This window comes from Vanessa atalanta, chromosome 6 (genome assembly GCF_905147765.1).
Source record: "Vanessa atalanta chromosome 6, ilVanAtal1.2, whole genome shotgun sequence".
Taxonomy (NCBI): Eukaryota; Metazoa; Arthropoda; class Insecta; order Lepidoptera; family Nymphalidae; genus Vanessa; species Vanessa atalanta.
The window spans coordinates 6,468,290-6,488,667 of NC_061876.1; the positions used below are offsets into that span (position 1 = coordinate 6,468,290).

Consider the following 20,378-nt stretch of genomic DNA (forward strand, 5'->3'; position numbering starts at 1 on the left):
AAAACTGAAGGCAGATAGTGAAGTGACAAAAGCGAATGCAAATTCCTGGTAATACGAAATGACGTTCGTCTTTTTGTTAATATGTCAGATTACATGAGTACGTAATTGCATAATATTAACATCGTTCTTCTTTTTTTACTCGTTAAATTTTTTTATTTTTTAAAATTATTTAACTTTAAACTTGAGATAGCCTTAAAATAAATTAGTCTTAAAAAATATTAAATTTTAGATTCTCGGTAGCTTCGCTAATACATACAGTGCTAAAAGTAGTTGATCGCTTCTGACGGAAACCATAATGATGTTTACTAAAGAATAATTTTCTTTTGCGTCAGCAACTTTTATTCAGTATATATCAGAGTACGCAGGTGATAGCGATTGATTTCAGGGTATGCGCTTAGTATATTCCAAGTTAAATAGAGATGGTACAAGCATGTGAATACGTGCATATGAACTCAGCCTAATGGGTGGTTACGCTTACGCCTCGAATTAGCATTTATTGCCGATATATTACACGTCACTTTTTAATAATCTACACTTATATAAGAAAACTGAAGAGCTTGTTAGTTTTTGTTGATTGAACGCGGTGATCTCTGAAACTATCAAGCGGTTGTGAAAATTTCTTATTGCATTCTTTAATTGTTATTGAAGCAGTAACGTTATATTTTAAATACAAAACTTTAAATCTGCTTTATCTTAAGGGTGACAATTTTTATATAATACTATATGTCGATGACGTGATAGGCATTAAAAAGCATTAATTTCGGTGCTGTGGTTTGGCCGTGAAAGAGGCAGAGTTATTTTCGCATTTATATTAGTATAGATATGGCAGTTTGACAAATAAAACCCAAACACACCAAATGAAAACCTTTGACCGAACGGTATTTATAATTGCTTTTTTTTATATTCACAACTAGGTTTTCGCCTTGAGCGATTTACAAATTAATTAGGAACCTTGAAGTATTAATCTATTAACTTTACGTATTTCAAGTAAAATAGTTTAAACTAACTTTCATGTAGTTTTATAATTACGTTTGTTTCAAACCAATTCAATTTTTAATTACTCATTTAAATTTATAATTTATTCTTTTAGTTAATATGACCTGGTGACTTTTAATTTTATAGAATGGTATAGGGGTTAAAAAATTGAAGTGTTATGAAATATTTAATAAATCAAATAATGCACTTTATATTTATATAAAATTAAAATATGTTTATTTCTCTTATATATCCCAGTCCACTTATATAATAAAACATATAGTTACTAATTCAAAACTACACACAACGATAACAAACAAAGCTAAACGCAAAATAAGAAACAAGTTGCTCATAAATTTTACTAAGAGTCGAACAAAACGTAATGATAAGTTTATTCCTGTACAATCAATCTATATTTATAGTTTCTTTATCTCCCTTTTTGTACATACATATTATTCATGTTAAAACTTTAGTGCAAAACATATTACATAAAATATCATCAAAGGGTTGTCATATTTATATTTATAATTATAAAAATCCTTGATACTATTATTATGAATAAATTATCCAACAATCAAGACTACTTCAATTTATTAATATAGCAAAGCTACTTTATAGTCGAAATAACAATATTCAACCCCAACAATCGTCTAATATAAATAGCTATTACATTGTTTGACGTATGATTTCAATATAAAATAAATATGTATAAACATAGTTGACAACTCGACATTTTCTTTATGATACTCGATGTTAACCACTTTCTCGTGACTTTGTAGGACACGCTGACGTATAATACAATAAATTATTATTAGGTTATTATAAATGAACCCTATTTGCAGACGGTATAATACACAAGCTGCGATTTCGATAGTTCGAAATGCATAAATATTTCTCCGTCGACCCTCCCATAGCCTGGCTTCTAGAAAATACTTATTTCATTGTTCCTTCTCTCATATTATTTAACTATTATTTTGTCGATTTTATCAATTGATATTTAACTCCAAACATCCGACGAATATTTTTTCATAGATTCCAATTTCTTGATAAATTGTAGAGCTTCTGCTTCGGTCCGTCCTCCTTTTTCTATTATAGCCTTAATCACGATATTACGGACATCGACTGCCATATTTTTAGCATCACTAAAAAGAACCAACAAATAAAAAAATAAGATAGTGGACAGATAATTGATAATAAAATGATTGAATATAATATATAGTAAAACAGATAAATTCTTACAACAAGAAAACGCAGCGTACAGTGGCGCTGTATCAAATTGTGGAGATTCATGACCCTAACTAGATATGGAGCTGCTCACCACAGCCAATAATACAAAGATATTATCGTGCTCACCCGCATATATAGAAATGTCCATTTCTCTTTCCAAGAACGTCCCAAATCTGGTCTAAATTGTTTTCTAATAAGTGCGTCACATATACTTTCTGAGCTTGATCACGAGAGAAAGCAGTATGTAAGATGACGTCTCCGTTTTTCTCATACTCTTCTAATTCCTGTATTAAAATGTCATTGTATTAGAATATATTGATTAGTATGAAAAAATATATTAATCGATGACGTGTTAATGATTTCCAACCTCCTGATAGATATAATCTTGATCGCGGTGTCTACAGCCGAAGTACAGAATGGTGTCGCCGACGGGCTTGCCGCTGGCGCGAGCGTGCGCTCGCTCCTGCAAGAATCCGCGGAAAGGCGCCAGACCCGTGCCCGGACCCACCATCAAGATAGGCGTCTGGCACTGCAGCGGTAACCTGCCGAGTACATATGAAATTATTATCAAGATACATCGACCCCTACCCCGGTGTTTTACTGCCCATTATCCGTATTTCTTTATAGCAAAATAGTGTGTAGATGAAGCTGGTGGAAAACGAAGAGTACCTTCAAGTAGTAACATACCGAGTCATAATAAATAAGTTTGATTAATTAATTCGTAACATATAAAAATTCGAGTAACTTCGATACGATACTTGTTTTAACGGTTACGGAACTGTTAAAAAAAGGTATGAAAAAAAAATTACGCAAACAAACTATCAAGCAAAGGTCGTTTGAGTATATTATCACGATTGATTTCTTAATACACATCCTTGCATTAGTGTTATTACGTACAAGTCGCAAGGTTGTTTCTTTAGCCGACGCTACGGTCGTTACGAGAATCATCGAACAAGGTCGTCAAGTTAAACGATATATTAATTAATCTGAATAAGATTAACTATATAATTTTGAACAAACCCGCGAAAATAGCGTTTAATGTAATGTCCATCTTTGACAACAGTATATTTTTTCCAATACATTAAATGCTACCAAAGCATACATTGGATAACCTCATAATATCTAGACTTAATTCAACCAAATGCGGTCGTTATGCATGCGGTGACCTCTATGATTATATTTCAATAACGACAACGCAAATGGTTTTTACAATTTTACGCTCTTGACGGGTATTAACTATGAAAGATTGACCATAAAAATATTTATGGTGGTATAAATCTTTGAAATAAGAAGTCTCTAGTAAGTATTATAAAATTAAAAACATATTATGTTATGTGCGTACATAACGTTAGGTACGAACGTTATATGAATAAATTTATTTGAATTTTTAATTTACGTAACTTATGATTTTTTTATTACGTATAGAACTTAGAAATAATATTTTTTTTTTACAAAACCAGACGCTGACCTTGATTTACGGGCTTAGATTACTTATGACAATTATAAATATTGTTATTTTATATTCATATATACTAGTTCTCGCTCACGGCTTCGCTCGCGTTTTAGGGGTTGGTTGTCATTTGTTAGGCAAAAAAGTAACCTATGTCCTTTTTTGGAGTTCAAGTTTGCTTCATACCAAATTTCCTCAAATTCGATTCATTGGTTTGATAGTGAAAGAGCACCAGACTGACCGAAGGACACAGTTACTTTCACATTTATAATGTTAATAATATAGTATAGATATGTATGTATACAACTGTTTGAAGAAAAACATCAAAATCAAAATATTTATGTTAATTTTAAACAATGTTTGTGACCTTCAGTTGCTTAGTTTTTTATTTAAAATGATTAAAGTCGAATTAGAACACAATAACTTAATACAAGCATTATGTAATAAGTTCTATAAATTTAATTTTCTTTACCTGAATTGGGACTTTCTTATGTAAACTGGTACTCTTGGAAAGGGTTTTCCAGGCTCAGGTTTATTTTCTGCAAGCCAGGTAGTTGTAACTCCTTTGTTGACTCTACCAGTGGGAGTTTTGTACTTGACTACTACAGCTGTAACATGGACTGTCTCAGGATACATCTGCATAAGAAATTTAAGATTAAAATGTAACATTACTCAAAGAATAATTGCATTCTATAATTTACAATAGTGAAATAAAATACCTTTGGACTTGAAGAAATGGAATAATATCTTGGCTGCAGTCTAGGCAACAGTTCACAAAGATGATCGAGTGGTGGTTTGCACGATTTGACATCTTCCAATATGTGCACAATATTCCTGCATGCATCGACAACAAATGACTGGTACAAAGCTTTACCTTCTTGAGAATTTGTAGCCATTAGCAACAAACGTTTTTTATCCTTTAACATGAAAATAATAAATTTATTTATCTCGTGAAATATGAAATCAAGCAATTTATGTATAATTTGAAAAAATTCAATTACCTCTTCATCTGTACAATATTCAACAAGTTCTCTGAGGATATGGGTACGAGGCAAAGCGGTTATTTCAATATAGTGCGACAGTGCAGTGCGATAGGAGGTAGGGCAGGGGAATGGATTTTTCTTCGTGCTCTCGTGGTCTGTATTGATAAGTGAGAACACTTCATCCAGATTGGCACCAGTCAAGAGACCAAGTCGATCGACTAAATTGCTATCATTAATAGGATAAACAGCCACATGATCACCTGTAGACGAATCATAATGTGAGAGAAGAACAACAATAAAACATACAATATATGAAATGATCCAAATTATTTACCGGCTTCATATCGCATATTGGAATTGGATATATCTAATTCTATATGCAAACATGATCGATCACCACCTTTATGTAATTCTCTGTTAACCTTAACTTGCGCTAAGAAAGGGTTTTTAGCATCATAAGGTCTGAAAAAAAAGAAAAACTGAATTTTTAAGGTATGAAGAGATTTATTGATATATATGTGTATATTTTTTTATGTTATAAGTGGGACTGATAAAATTAGTGGTAATCACTGCCCATAGACATTGGCACTTTAAGAAATATTAATCTTTTCTTACATCACACCAATGCACCACCAAACTTGGGATCTAAGACGTTATGTCCCCTAATCCTGCAGTTACACTAGCTCACTCACCTTTTAATCGAAACACAACAAACTATTAAGTAACTAACTAACTAAGTATTGCCATTTATCAGTACAATATCTCATGATAGAGTTCTAACTCACCTTTGTGGGTGGTCCAAGACAAGCTTGCACAAAGCCCAACCACCAAGTGAATAAAAGATAAATTTTTATTTGCAAAAAATTATGTCATGGACTTGTAAATGCATATTTTTGTCGAAGGTATTAAAATGAATACATTATTGTAAAATGTAAATAATTGCCATAGTGGTTTCAAAAAAGATATAATTGTAGTTATACGCAGCCAGCTAAATGTCATTTACAAATTCACTGAAAAAGCCTACCTAATTGATGGAAATTCTCATCTGAAGAAAACTAAAATTTCAAAATTTTTAATATGTAAATATTTGTAATATAAAAACTTACGGGCGTTGATTCTGTAGGGAGAGTAACCTTGCTATCTCTCCAGTGAATATTTCATTTGGCTTTAATTCTTCTGTTACATGTGTAATCAAGCGGAATTGACGTGTTAACTCTTCTTCTCCAGTGCTTTCAATATTGAATTTCTCACATACCGAAGGCCAGAATTTCTCCTTCCAGGTAATAAAGTCATCTTCAATGCTAAAAAGTATACATTACATATAAACCAATAAAAACCCAATGACGTACAATTAGAATATCTTGATTTCTTAATTTAGTAAAATTATGTTTTATAATACACACTTTGCATCATCATCTCCAAGCCCAACCTCATAAACTCTCGATGCTCCGAGTTCTTCAAGGCGTTTGTCTACATATATAGCCACAGCATTGTAATGTTCATATGTCTTATTTCCAAGTCCAAATACCTAAAATGATAACAAAAATGAAGCACGCATTGCTACCAAAAAATATTATAAGTATTTAAATTAATAATGAATTATAATATATTTAAAAGTGTATAAGTAATATTATATTTACTTGTTCCGTTATATATTATATTACATATATAAAAGCAAGACCTGCAACAGAGTTTAGACGAATAACAGTTCAAAAACTAAGTGTAGACTTTCATACCATGTATCTTAACTTTAGCAGTGGTGTCAATATTTGTTTTCTATACATAAACTTAGTGACATAGCGAGGTAAAATCTTTAAAGGTGCAAGAGTAAACATCATCAACAGAATACTATATTAAAATTATTATCTTTTATGACATTCGTTAATATGAATTTTATAAAGTATTAAACGTATTATGTAATTATACATGATATCCAAATATCATTGCCAAGCGAAATGGTGTTAACTATATTATAACCTAGAATAAACAATAGTATCACCAGTTGATTCTTATTCAACAATTAACGATTTAAAGAGTACACAATCAAACAAAAACTTACGTAAGACACTGTTCACTACATGACGTATTGTAGGTGTCAACTGTCAATTTGACTACTTTGACATAACGAAGTTCAAGCGCCCGATAACACAAATTGGACTTGTACAAGTTGTACAGCCATGTTTGCTTTACTCAAATAGATGCCACAGACAATATACATATACAGTATTCGATGTGGTTTGTTTACAATTCCTTATCGAACTATAGGAATAGTTTCAGTTTTTGTGAAAGTATCTTTATCTTTATTATATCAAACCTTACTTGGTTTATTTGTGTTTATTATTCAATAAAGATGACTATTTAAATTTTAAACAGACTAATACCGACACATGCGAATGTCCACTGACGCGACACAATGCGGTTTCGGTTTGCCTTACTGGCTATGTACTATAAATTTACTTGAATTTACAATCGGATCATCGATAATCAATTAGAGACAACTATGTAGTCTAAAAATTACGAGTTAAATAACACTAATAAAATATGGTAGAATGCAAACTCTTTTTTAAATTTAGCTTTAACATTTTTCCATCTAGTTAAATTATTTTCACAAGAAAAACCACCTGCATAAACATCATATTATTATAGGTATTTTAATTATTGTATCTTGATAAGTATACACTCAATTATTATTATTATTATATAATATTATAAATTTATAATTTATAAAAATATAAATGTATTTGTACATGGTTTCCTGTATTTATATAGTCGTCTTTTATCGACATTTTTCTCGTTTAATAGGAATAAATAAATTGAAATAACTACTACCAGTAACTTTAGTATGAGAGCAGGAGCGGTCGTAGCCAAAGACTGGAGAGGGACCGGAGGTATATATACTTATTTAATTAAATTTTATGGCTCAAAAAATAATTATAATAGTATGCAAAATTATAAAACAATTAAAAGTCTACTACTCTTATTAAACACGTTCTGAATGAAACTAACGAGAAGCCTCACGGCCTCGAACATTTTCCTCGCTCTATAGTTTTCTTGGATCAAGGCTACCGCATGCGGCAATACCGAGCCGGTTTTTTCTTTTGAACGTCATGAGGCCGCACGTCCGGAAAGTTATTGCCATCACTTCCTTTATAATAATTCTACGACTTATACAAAAGAAGAAAAGGCAATCTAAACATTTTTGGTCTGGATGGTATTTGGCCAGTTTTTCCATAATCTGATCAACCTTAATATAGAACGCTTTTTTGAGATTGTAACCCAGTACCTCCTCAGTGCATACCATTGCTGCCCTCTTCACGAGTCTTTTCAACGCGTCTTCTCTATGTCTTGTCGGTTTAAAATACGATGGTTTTCGTATGAAGTGATATTGTAGTTACTGTACTATTCGTTATGGCGAGACTCTTTTTGTACCTCTATATATGTTAAGTACCAGCTTCTTAAGCGAGGTCTTGGGGCTATGGGTGTTCACAGATTGAAAGGTTTTATTATACTTTAAGCTAACTTTTAGTTATTAGTTGTAAATTTAAAAATTACAAAGTAATTTGACCTTGGCCAAACCGTTGCGTTAGTCCCCATTTTAAAATATAGGAATAAGCGTTTTTTCAACTATTATTTTATAATTTAAACTTTTTCAAAAAAATGTACTGCTGCGATATCATGTTTACAAAATTTCACTACAATTTAATCTTAAAAAACGGAAAGGGAAAATATATAAAAACTGGGATATATTTAGTATTATTCTAACTACGTATGTGGCATATGTCTGTGTGATGTAAAACTGAGGGACAAAGAAACTTTCATTCGAAAATAATTGATAATAAATTTAAATACGAAATTAATATCTTAATAAAAATTAGTGTAATAATGTTATATAACATATAGAGCTTAATATGACAAACAAAAGAACATCAAAATATCCTTAATATTTAGAACATAATTAAGGATATATACAGAGAAGTACAAGTGTGTAAAACAGGACAGACCTAGTCCAAAATTTAATATCCGCAGGCGTTAAACAAGGAGACTCAATCTTGTTCAAACTTTTCTAACAGGATATTATAAAGCACTTAAAATGCGACAAAAAGGAATAAAAATTAATAAGAAAAAATATAGTGACATTAAATAAAAGCCCATCGTCATAAATCAAATACGCAGGTATGACAGAAAATTCAACGCAACCTGGAGGAAATATTTGAGTTTTAAAGAAAATTAACTAAATTTACAAACTTCCAATAAAACTTAAGAAAATGATAATTTAATTAAATTTAATTTTCTTAGTTATTTTTTTGAGTTACGTTCATGACTACCAATACACTATGGAGTGGAGCGATTTAGTCATAGCCAGTAGAATACCAAGCGAATTATGACAGAAAACAAAAGTAATAGACGCAGAGCATGCACAACGCTAAAAGTAGAAAAGCGCTGGCCATATGGGCCCTCAAAACTGCCACTGTAGACAACTGACACTGGTACAAAATTTATATGCATTACAATATTACATCACGGGATTCATTGTTCCACGACAATAAGTAACTTCCTTAATATTTTTATTACGAGAATTTTTTTTATTATGCATTATTTTCTATCATTGGGGCTTGCTTTAATATGAATTCAATTTTCCAAACGTTTGTAGGGTCATCGTAATTAGACATAGCTCTACTAGGTAGTCTGTAGGTTTTCTATATAATTCAAATATTTTTTTTGATTATACCTTTTTTATTTTGAATTATACTGAAAAATATTTTTACTATGTTCCTGTAAATGTTCAAAGTATTGGCTAAGTTATTTATTATTATATTTGTTTTTCAACTTACAGCATAATTTAATCCTGACAGATCCGGATCATTTTTTAACCATTCGATAAAGTCCATTGCATTATCAGTTGGATCCCCTTCACCGTATGTTGCTAAGCAAAAAACGGCGAGAGAATTTGGTATGTCTCTGAGTTTAGTTAGTTCTTCCTAAAAAAAAGATTTAATGAAAATTTACTTTACTTAGTTTCCCACAAAATAATAATAATAGTTACTTTAAAAACAAACCATATCACATTCTTCAGGATCTGCAACCATGCCTTTCATTTTGTAACGTATACCTTCTTTAGCCAAGCGACCCGCAAACTCCTCTCCTGTACCAGTCTGGGAGCCATAAAACACGACTAAACTTCTTCCTGATGACTGTAATTTCTTTATAAAAGAATTTTCTGTCACTTGTATGGAACCCGCGGGCCTAGAACAAAGTAGCAATTTATAAAAATTAAAGGAAATTATTATTATTAATTATTTTTCAAATCGATCAACATTATAAATAAGAAATCATCTCATGCTACATTTAATAATTAGTAAATTGATTTGTTTTTAATCATATGTTACCTAACAACACACCTCCTTCTGTCTTCTATAATTTTCTCTCTCTGTCAAGACTATCTCTAAAGTGACGATGTTAAAATAATAATTAATATCTAACCTACAGCATCTTTCAAAGACAGGAGGAGTGAAGACATATAAATATCTTTGACATTGAATTGACGTGATGTAATCAGTCGAGAACTTCACTACCCAATGTTATCCATTAAGGATTCGTGAAAAAATGGCGTTTTAAATATCCGCAAAATTGTTATAGTAGTTTTGAAAGTACATTTAAAGTAGGTATAAATAATTAAATCGAATAATTTTATATTATATTTTAAATATTGATATGTCACTGTATTCATAATACAATCGTAATGATAATCCCATAGAATATGTAAATCTAAGGTTCAATTCGAATAGGATAACCCAACCTTTGTCACCACATCGATGCAAACGCAACTCAAGAAATCTTATAATTTCGTAAAAGTACAAATTTCCTAGGAGATGTCTAACTAATGGACTAATCTGTTTCAATTGTGGTCGGCGTAAATTTTATAACATTCCAAGAAAATGGGTTCGATAGACTTTTTCTTTCTATCGCCAATCTTTGTCAATTTTTTCCAACTAAGCTTGCTAGGTTTGTACTCCGCCAATATACAGAACGTGAATGAGAACAATGTCCAAGTACGGTTTCATTAAATCGTTTACATAAATTCCCTAGCTCTGATTTATAAAATTAATTTAAAAATCTTTATATGTTATCGTATTTAAAAAAACTAATTATTTCCTCGTCGTTTTATCAAATAAGATAACATGAAAAGATTGCTGAATAGCCTTGACAAATTAATAGTCATTCAAATTATAATTACGATTGCGTGAATCGAGTGTTATCCATTAATAATACTCGTCGTAAAGAAATTTTACGAAAAAATAGTTTGAATCTTTGTTAATTTTGTACTGAATGATTTATACTTTTTGGAGTTAAATATTCGTAATTTGGTACTCAACGGGATAACTTCCATGTGTCTTAAAAGGCAAAGTTTACTTACAATGATATATTGTTATTTTTTATAGATCAGCCGCGTCTATCTATATCTATCTACATTTATGTAAGCGTTAATCGCCAAAACCTTAGTATGAAGATATTCACCAATAGACAGACTGATTCAGGAGAATGGTTAAACGATATTTTTTTATGAATATATTGTGCAATGCCATTTGTCGATTCACTCAGAAATGTCGTGCCTTTAAGTTGAGTTGAGTTTGAACTTTCCAGGGCATGTAAATGGCTCCAGAAAAGTCTGCGAGACTGAATGCCTACTTAGTTACCCGTGCCGAATGAAAAACAGCTGATTTGAATTTAAAGTAAAAATCCGATATTTATATGCAACCATAAAAAGGAATAATAAAATAGACGTGTGCAATACAAAAAATCCATTGACATGCGAAATGAATTTATAAACTTTCCTAAAATGTTTTACTACGCCAACGATACGATAGCTTAAAAAAAAGGTGATGGTCAAAACGTATTATTTTTAAAGATGGGTGCTAACGTTGGGAAGAAATAAAAACTTGGATTTACCTACATTCAGGGCAACACCTCATATATTCTAATTTTGAAACAATATGATTATGTATTTGTTTTAGTTTTTGTGCTATTTTTTTTTTTTTCATTTTATTTTGTAACAAAATAAAACGAAAAAATATCATATCATAACATTTATTGACTTAAATGAAAAGCAATTGACACCATCCGTATAACATGACTCTTAGGTACCTACTTTTAACTTATTAATCTATTCATTAACGAAAGCTCGATTTTAAATTAGAATGAGCGAGTAGTCAACTTGCTCATACCAATCGTGCTTACAATAGATCTCGGTGTGCATGAGATTATTATATATATTAAGAAGATATAAAAATTAGATTATTAAAAAATAAATAAGAAGTCTTCTCATACCTACTAAAAATTGACATTCTTCTTAAAGTTTGGGTTTTATTAGCAAGTAATAACTAAAGTTAATGTTTCTGAATTAAAAATAATATTATTTAGAAGCTACATTATTATTGTTTTAAGTCATCGGTCGGTCGGTCATCTTAATCATCAATCCAGCAACAATAAAAAAGATAATTTTTTATAATTCTGATTTCAAATTCTTAAAAGAGTTTTATAACTTCGTTGTCGAGATTATATCATCGCTAATTTTGTGTCTACTGCAAAACTACACTACTGCTTAAGTAACTCAATTGAAGCAAAGTATAATATTTGTTTTTTACAATATTTCGGTAAAATAATGATTTATTTACTTTCTAATCGCACCTAACGATACCGGGTCCAATCTAAGCCATCCAGGGACCTACTCAAACACAAATAAAAAGTTAATCGAAATCAGTCCAACCGTTTAGAAGGGATGAAGTTACACACATAAAGAAGATTTGATTTTTTATAGATATATGTTTTCTAAATATGTAGGTAGACGGACAAAAGCGATAAGTCGTCGTCCCCATTGATAGACATTCTTAAATATTAACAAAGCGCAAAACTTGGGTACTAAGATATCTAATGTGTGGGTGGTACTTAACCAGCTCTATCGGCAATTTACTTATATTTATGTATGGTTACTTATGGTGTTTATATTTTTTTCTTCTTGTTACTGCTTGTATAATTAAATTATCTACGTTATTTAACTTTAATAAAACATATCATTATAACTATTAATGAATAATGAACGTGTGTTTTATTGCGCATTCTCGAAAGGATATAGATTTTTCTATAATTTATAGAAATAAATTACAATGAAGAGTTAATTTTTTAATTAATCATATTAGAATTTGTACCTTCCATACACCATTTAACATCTATTAAAGGTATAGATAACACTTGCATTTTTGTATTATATTTACAATTAGCATATTTTGAACATTCGATAATTAAAATACATATTGTACTAATTCACCACCTTTTATTGTACGTTAATATAAATATGTCAGAAAATATCAAGTATTTACTAACAACTTAGGTACAATTCTACTAACAAATTTATAGCAATCAGATCGAAACGTAATTGTTGCCGTCTAGCCATTTTCGTATTTACTAACACAAGTTTATTTGTTATTCAGTTGCGGTTCAGTAAAAGTTGGATCAGATTACAATCGGGAAGATATCGTAGCCCTTATAATGGGTAGTATTAAGGTACTGCAAGAATATAAGCAACCATTCCTTCCAGTAAATAAACTTCAATTTTAGTTTGCTTTGACCGTTAATGGTTAGCTTGTACGACTGCTGATTGTATGGCATTATTATGTTTGAATATAATTTCGGGCTTGTGCGTGAATGGTATAATCTGGAGGTACTATTATCGTGTGATTTTATGATTGCAGTTGGTAAATCATATTCCGGCAATAACGTGTCGAATGTTGGTTTCCAAGTGATAATTCAAAATAATCCACTTGAGATTATTTTCTCTAATTCTATTATCGCATACTCACAAAAACTAGATCCATGTGAGCACAAAGAAGAATGTTTGAAAATAGGACCTCCATATACAAGCCAGCCACGGCAGCTACGTGCCCAAAATCATATTCAATACATGACTTTCATAAAGTGATCTGTATCATAAAATCAATTTCATAGAGATTAAAGATTTTTTTCTGTTTTATTTCAATTTAAAGTGCTCCGCCTCTAAAAAAAACAATATAAATAATAACAGAATATAAATTAATCTTGTAATTCAATTTTCACCCACTTTTCCCACACCCACGGTTTCTGCATACATTGAAAATTTATACACGTGTTAAAATATTAGGTATTTATATTTTTTCCTATTACGGAAATGACGCACGGAGTGTAGACATACTTACAGTATTATCTGCAGCCATCGTTTTTTTTTTTATTTACAAAGAGAATTCAAGCAAATGGACTAATGGTATGATAATAAATGGTACACTCCATCCATAGACATGGGCATTTTAAGAATAAACCATCCCTTATACCGTGAATATAATCACTGCCTGACTTGCTCCTAAAACTGAGGAACAATTTTATTTACAATTTGGTACTTTATCGCACTCGAGTTGAAAAGTAACTATTGTCGTTCAGCCGTTTTCCTATTCTAATAACACAACATGACAACATTCCCAATCCATTCATACCCTTAGTACAGGGTACTCAATTTTATTTATTATTAAGACGCATTTAGACTATAAAGTCTGTGGGAGATAATAAATACATTTATAAAAAAAAAAACAAGTTTAAGTTCGGTATACTTAATATTGGGATCGTATTATAATATATATTTGTTATAAATTATTAGAAGTAGCCCTCAGTTACAATTCATCTATGGTTTTTTTAGATAGGAGGTGTCGAAGATGGATCGGATTAAAATCGGGAACGTACGTACCGCTATAAATTAGTAGAATTGGTCACTTGATTAGTGTGTACCTACACGACGCCCAGAAATTCGTGAATCAGATGTTCACCAGTTGCTGGGCGGTGGCGGATGGTGATAATGATGATTTAATTTTATAAGGACGTTATCATTCGTAAAATCGATATTATCAAAACACCTAAACTTACCATAAAATTATATGTTTATGCATGCAGTTTGTTCCGTTTTTTTATGCTGGTCTGAACAAAGTTTAAATCGAAGTGAGATTTATAATAAACTTAGATAAATTGCGATGTTAGTTTCGGTTTGAAACAATATTGGACGATTATTTTTAAAAATGTCTTATATATATATTTATTAGATACATATATCTAATAAAAGTCCGTTTGTAATATTAAAATTGTTGGAAGAAGTTAAACAACGCCTAATAGCTTAAATACTTTTTTGTCATCTCTTAACTTTTCCTAGTGTCTGTCAATATGTTATGTCACTTGTACTTGTTTTCAATAAACCATTTTTAATGCTTATATTCTAAATCTTATTATTTCTACAAAAATAATAAATGCATATGTATGTATACACGATACATATATCAAAATAACATTTTTTACAATTTTTGTCTGTCTGTCTGTCTGATTGTTCCGGCTAATCTTTGGAACGGCTGAACCGATTTCGACGGGACTTTCACTGGCAGATAGCGGATGTAATAAGGAGTAACTTAGGCTACTTTTATTTAAGAATTATATTTAGAATAAAAATAAAATCACGCTACAATATCCAAATAACTAAAATTCAAACAACGCGGGCACAGCTAGTTATTTACTATAAGTGAAAAAATTATATTTAACAATATAGTTAATGTTGTATAAAAAAATACATTTGTGGTTAATATTTCATTATCAATTATAATTGTTAATTGATGAACCCAAAAACGTCTAACTTTGATTAATAAGTAAATACTTGGGGCAAATAGTTAATCGTTAAAAATAGCACAATATGTAGTCGTAGTGTAGTGACACAAATGAAATATTTACAAATGATTATTACTGATAACGGGTTGAGTGCTAAATTGTTTCGACAAAGTCATTTGGCGACTTGGTAGTTATATTCAATGATTGCCTACATAGAGTTCTTCATTTTAATTGAAACTCATTTAGATGGCTAAATGCGAATAGAGGAACTTTTCCTCAGACACCCACAGTCAGTAAACCAGCACTAAATGCTCAAAAGTCATTGAAAAGGCTATTAAGTATTATTGCCTTCAATATAAATTGCATAACGAAAAGAGCACTAAAGTTGCTACGTTAATATGTAATATCAACATTTTGCTTGCATTACGGTTTATCTTTCGTGTGTGATAAGAATATGTTGAAATACAGCACAATTAAAATGTAATTATAAAGTATTATACATTTGAAAATCGTATAGATTTAAAAATCTTCTCATTAATTTTCGAAGTACTTATTATACACCAGGCCATTGTTTTGGTATTTCAACGTAATTGTTTTAATTAATAAAACCTTTGTAATTTATGGTATGTAAACTTTTATTTTATTTTTTATTTTAATAATAGTTGTTTTGGTAAATCGCAAAAAACATGTATTTGTATGGATTTCACGTTTCACGTTTAATTATGGCTACGATAAAATGGTTTTTACTGGACTTTTATTCAAAAGCTAGCAGAAAATGAATTTGACACACCTACCAAAAAGTAATAAAAATTATACGTACAACGAGGAGATTTGAGGAACTGTAAAGGTAGGCTGCCTTTTTCTTTATAACGTACATTAAAGCTAATGACGCACTCAAACATATTTTTTTATATAAGTAAATTCTTAAACAATTATCTAATCAAGTTCAGTGTCGTAGCTATGGTGCATAAGAGTCCCGGTGCAGCGATGTATTAACAGATGTGCAATAATTTATAATGACTATATATTAAATATCGCACAATATATATAGATATATTCAATGTATAATAAAAAATATTTTAGTTTTTATTGTCATTTTGTAAAATCCGTTTTTTTAATTACTTAAATTTTTACTTCATTGATATTAATTTAAAATTGTGTATTGCTCGGATGTCAATATATTCATCAGTTTCATAAATAATTGCTAAAATATTATAGGGTACTTTTCGTTTAGAAATGACGAAATATGACGTCATTATACACAATACAGTTGAATATCGATAAAATCAACTTATAAGATATACCATTTATAAATAATCTCTTACACGTTCTTCATATAGAAATAAATAATAATAATCTATAGATACCTAGAACTTAAGCCGCGTGTAATGCCACTCGTTGTCAGCAAAATTAAAACACAAAATGGAAATCAGCACACATACAAATAATAATATTGTTTACATGAAACGTGGTTTAAATATAAATTACGTGATCATTTTAATAAAGTTTTTTATATATTTTTATAATTTCTGTTCAGGTCATATTGAAAGAAACAATTATATTTTATCTTCATGATCGCTTTTACAGTCTATTTACCTAAATCTAAACGACCTACTGTAAAGAAACATGCACAAGTTCGTGCTCAAACATAAGTGAACTCACAATTCCTTTACTCTAGAAAGTAATAATCCAATAAAACGTCATCGGAGAGCATAGTAGATTAGGAGATATCTAGGGCACATCAACTGCCTAAACTTCTCCTCCATTTTTTGACAGAAAAGCTGTATATATAGTTTTTGTCAACCCTGGACTTGGAAAAACACCCTAAAAGCTATTTTCTAGACTGTAACATTTATAGTAATATTATAAATGAAAAAGTACGTTTGCTAGGGAAAATAAACCTTAACTACAGGAAAGGACAACGATTGCTACTTTTTATTTATCATCCCTCAATGGGCCGACATAGGTGCAAATTCTTCTAAGTATTTGAAGTATGAAATCGGTATGTTTAGAAAAGTTACAGTTTATATATGTCAATATAATAATTATAGGAGATGAAAAATAGTAGTACTCCTCTAATGTCCTGCAATGAACACTATTATTTAAGCTTTTTGGTACAAATAACCAAGAGTCATTTCAAGTATTTTTATAATTCGGTCCAATGGGTAAAATGGGGTGATAGAGTGACACAATAAATTAAGTATATATTATTATATTTTGTAGTTAGGAATATATAAATAATATAGTTTTAGTATATTCTTTATTGTATTTGGTATCTATGTACTAAAAGATATATACATAACTATAAGATTTTTGTTTTAAAAAGGGATGTAACATATTATAAGTTAATTTTCTTTATGTTCTTATAATTAAGTAATTAAGATGTCTATTATAAAAAATAATACATAAAGATAAAACGTTATTTTAATGGCACAATGGCTACGTCACCTAAATAATAATGATAATAATATCTTGTTTTTGTTTATAAGTCTTTTCAATACTGGCAATATGAGAAGGGTTAGGCAATAATCCACCTCGCTGGCCAAGTGTGGTTTCTAAGCGATAGAAATTTGCCAATGCAAACTTTGTAGATTTTCGAGAGCGTGCAGGTTTCCTCGGGGTGTTTTCTTTCACAGTTATAGTCAGAGACACATTATTAATACGGATATAGATTTAAAAAATCAGTGGTGCGAACACATAAGTACTCGTAATTTTATACGTAATATGACCGCCACGTACATAAGGACTAACGGCTTAATTTGGCTTCAGTTGTTTATTCTTAGCGATCTGGTTATCTTTCATTTGAGCCTACAGTACAATACATTTGGAAAATACAATTTCATGTTTGGCATTTTATTGTCGCCATAACGTTGTACAAGTGACTCGCGAGATTTCAAAACAAAATTTCGAACCAAAGAATGATAAAATGTTTGTAGTTTTTGTTTTTTCTTTTTAATAGCTTATATATAGTTATCAGGCTTGTAGTTAAAAAAAGACTCCATTACTCGTTAAGCCAGTGTGTTTAGTCAATACACTTACTTTACTTTTATAAAAACTACTATTTCAGAGTTAGCATTAGTGGGTTTACTTTTCATCCGGTATTATCGTTTTCACAAGGGTAAACATACATACTACCAATTATAGCCAAAAAAAAACATACAAACTTATATAAATTACTTTTTGCACTAAAAATTACTAATATTTGAATATTTACTATGTACTTTCATAAATCGTAATCCAACATATTTAAAACTAAAACTATTCTTAATATAGAATGTGACAATAATTTAGTTATTATGTTTATTATGTCGAGATTTCCAGAACATAAAATAAATTGGTAATTTTCTAAAGTTTTTTATATTTATTTTTATTTAATTCCATTATAACAATATAAAAATTTAATGCGCAATATACTGATTTCAAATAGCGGGATGGCTAAGTCAACGACAAAAAGAAACAAATCGGCGGTATACATTCGCCTAATGTATTAGCCTAGCACGCTGGCGGAACGTGTACTGGAGGTTTAATCCGCTGCTTTATGTATCTGTGGTCCATACTTCTGACGTGACGTATTAAAGTGAAGTCAAACAAACATTTAAGTGTAAGTTCGTACTACGTATTTACATAATTATAATATTTTATTCAGCCATTACATTTAATAATCATTAACTTAAAACCCTTTTATTAATAAGCGAATTATCAAACTGACAATATGATATTAACATTGAAATTTAATAGTATTTGTAGAGAATTCACGTAATTTGCATATGCTAATTATATAGTAAAATAGAGGGCTATAGATAGTATCAACTCAGTAAAATATATTCCAATGCAAACTAGTTTTGAAATGAGATTGTCATTTTAACAATCAGAATAGTATGTGTTCATATTTGGTAACAAATTTAGACTATCAATGTAGTTTAATATTGTGCAATGATCTTTTTTGGTTTATTTTTTTAACTAATGAGCTTAAAGTTTTCAAGTGTATTACTTGTACTTATAATTAGGTTGTTAAGTTCAAGATCATAATACTTACTGTATAGCATAATTACTGAGTAGTAAGTCATCCTTTTTACTTTCTTTTCTGGAACTATAAAGCCACCACACAGCTGCACCAAATAAGATGACAAGCATGATTATGTCAAAAGTACTAAACAGTGAACCACCGACAGCGGCTGCTGCCGCTGCTTCTTTTATAATATCCTGAGTGTTATCTGACATGATGCAAATATTGTCTTAACAACTTTAAGCTACTTTTGCTTTTTAGTTTCAAGGCCACAAGTAAACGTTCAGTACTTAACGCGAAAACCTCCTTTAATTTATCACTCTCATTCACACGAGTTCCTTGTGTCACTACTTAAATTATACTGGTGTGATGGACGATGGTGACTATATTCACAGTCATCAGTCGGATCCGTGACCGAACAGCGTCGAACGGAGTGAGCGAGAGAAGCGAGTCTGCTTAATAACGACGACGTAACCGATTGCCAGACGAACATAAACGAACGCAATTTTGCGTACGTGAGCTCGAATCGACTCTACATACGCATCGAGTAACGAGTTTACCTTACCACACGTGTCAGTAATTTAATGTACTCAAAGAAACAATAATTTTAAAAAACAATACGATGACGATAAAATTTTACTTGTAACTAAATATAATAAAGAATAAACAGGCATTTTTAATAAAGAATATTGAAAATTTTTCTTCAAACAAAACTGATCTCTAACACAAAAATTTTATTAGTTGTTCACAAAAACATCATGATGGAATAAAAGTTAAAAACTGTTTCACTACTTGTCTTATATTACATAATTTGAGATAATTTTTACAATGATTATTATGACACGAATAATTATTATTCTTTTTTCTTATTGTTCTGTTTTCCAAGACCATTTTGCGGATCTATGCAGTGGACGTAAACATAAGTTATGGTGTTCCTATATGTTTACGTTTTTTTTTTTACTATATAATAGCTGTCATTGCTTGCATGTAAGTAGTAAATGAAAATACATATTTTTCACTTGATTAATGTATGCAGTTTTATCTCAAAATGCATTAATTGGATTCAAATTAT

The 20,378-nt window shown here is 30.2% G+C and overlaps 1 protein-coding gene across 3 annotated transcripts; it reads right to left on the minus strand.

Moving 5' to 3' along the window:
• Positions 1-1,188: 1,188 nt before the first annotated feature.
• On the minus strand, positions 1,189-19,702 carry LOC125064965 (NADPH--cytochrome P450 reductase). Of its 3 annotated transcripts, XR_007119599.1 has the most exons (13): positions 19,337-19,702; positions 9,693-9,879; positions 9,468-9,614; positions 6,039-6,163; positions 5,742-5,936; positions 4,970-5,097; positions 4,654-4,895; positions 4,372-4,569; positions 4,125-4,288; positions 2,570-2,744; positions 2,329-2,486; positions 1,881-2,117; positions 1,189-1,844 (listed from the first exon to the last, which is right to left on the minus strand). XR_007119599.1 is itself a non-coding variant. In XM_047672324.1 (12 exons), exons 1-12 carry the CDS (start codon positions 19,519-19,521, stop codon positions 1,973-1,975), a joined length of 2,049 nt encoding a protein of 682 aa, XP_047528280.1. In that variant the 5' UTR covers positions 19,522-19,702; the 3' UTR covers positions 1,189-1,972. The 3 variants fall into 3 exon arrangements, 2 of the variants coding, with proteins under 2 accessions (XP_047528280.1, XP_047528281.1); XM_047672324.1 differs by having other exon boundaries at positions 1,189-2,117; XM_047672325.1 differs by lacking the exons at positions 9,468-9,614; positions 9,693-9,879; positions 19,337-19,702 and adding an exon at positions 6,372-6,525 and having other exon boundaries at positions 1,189-2,117.
• Positions 19,703-20,378: the final 676 nt, after the last annotated feature.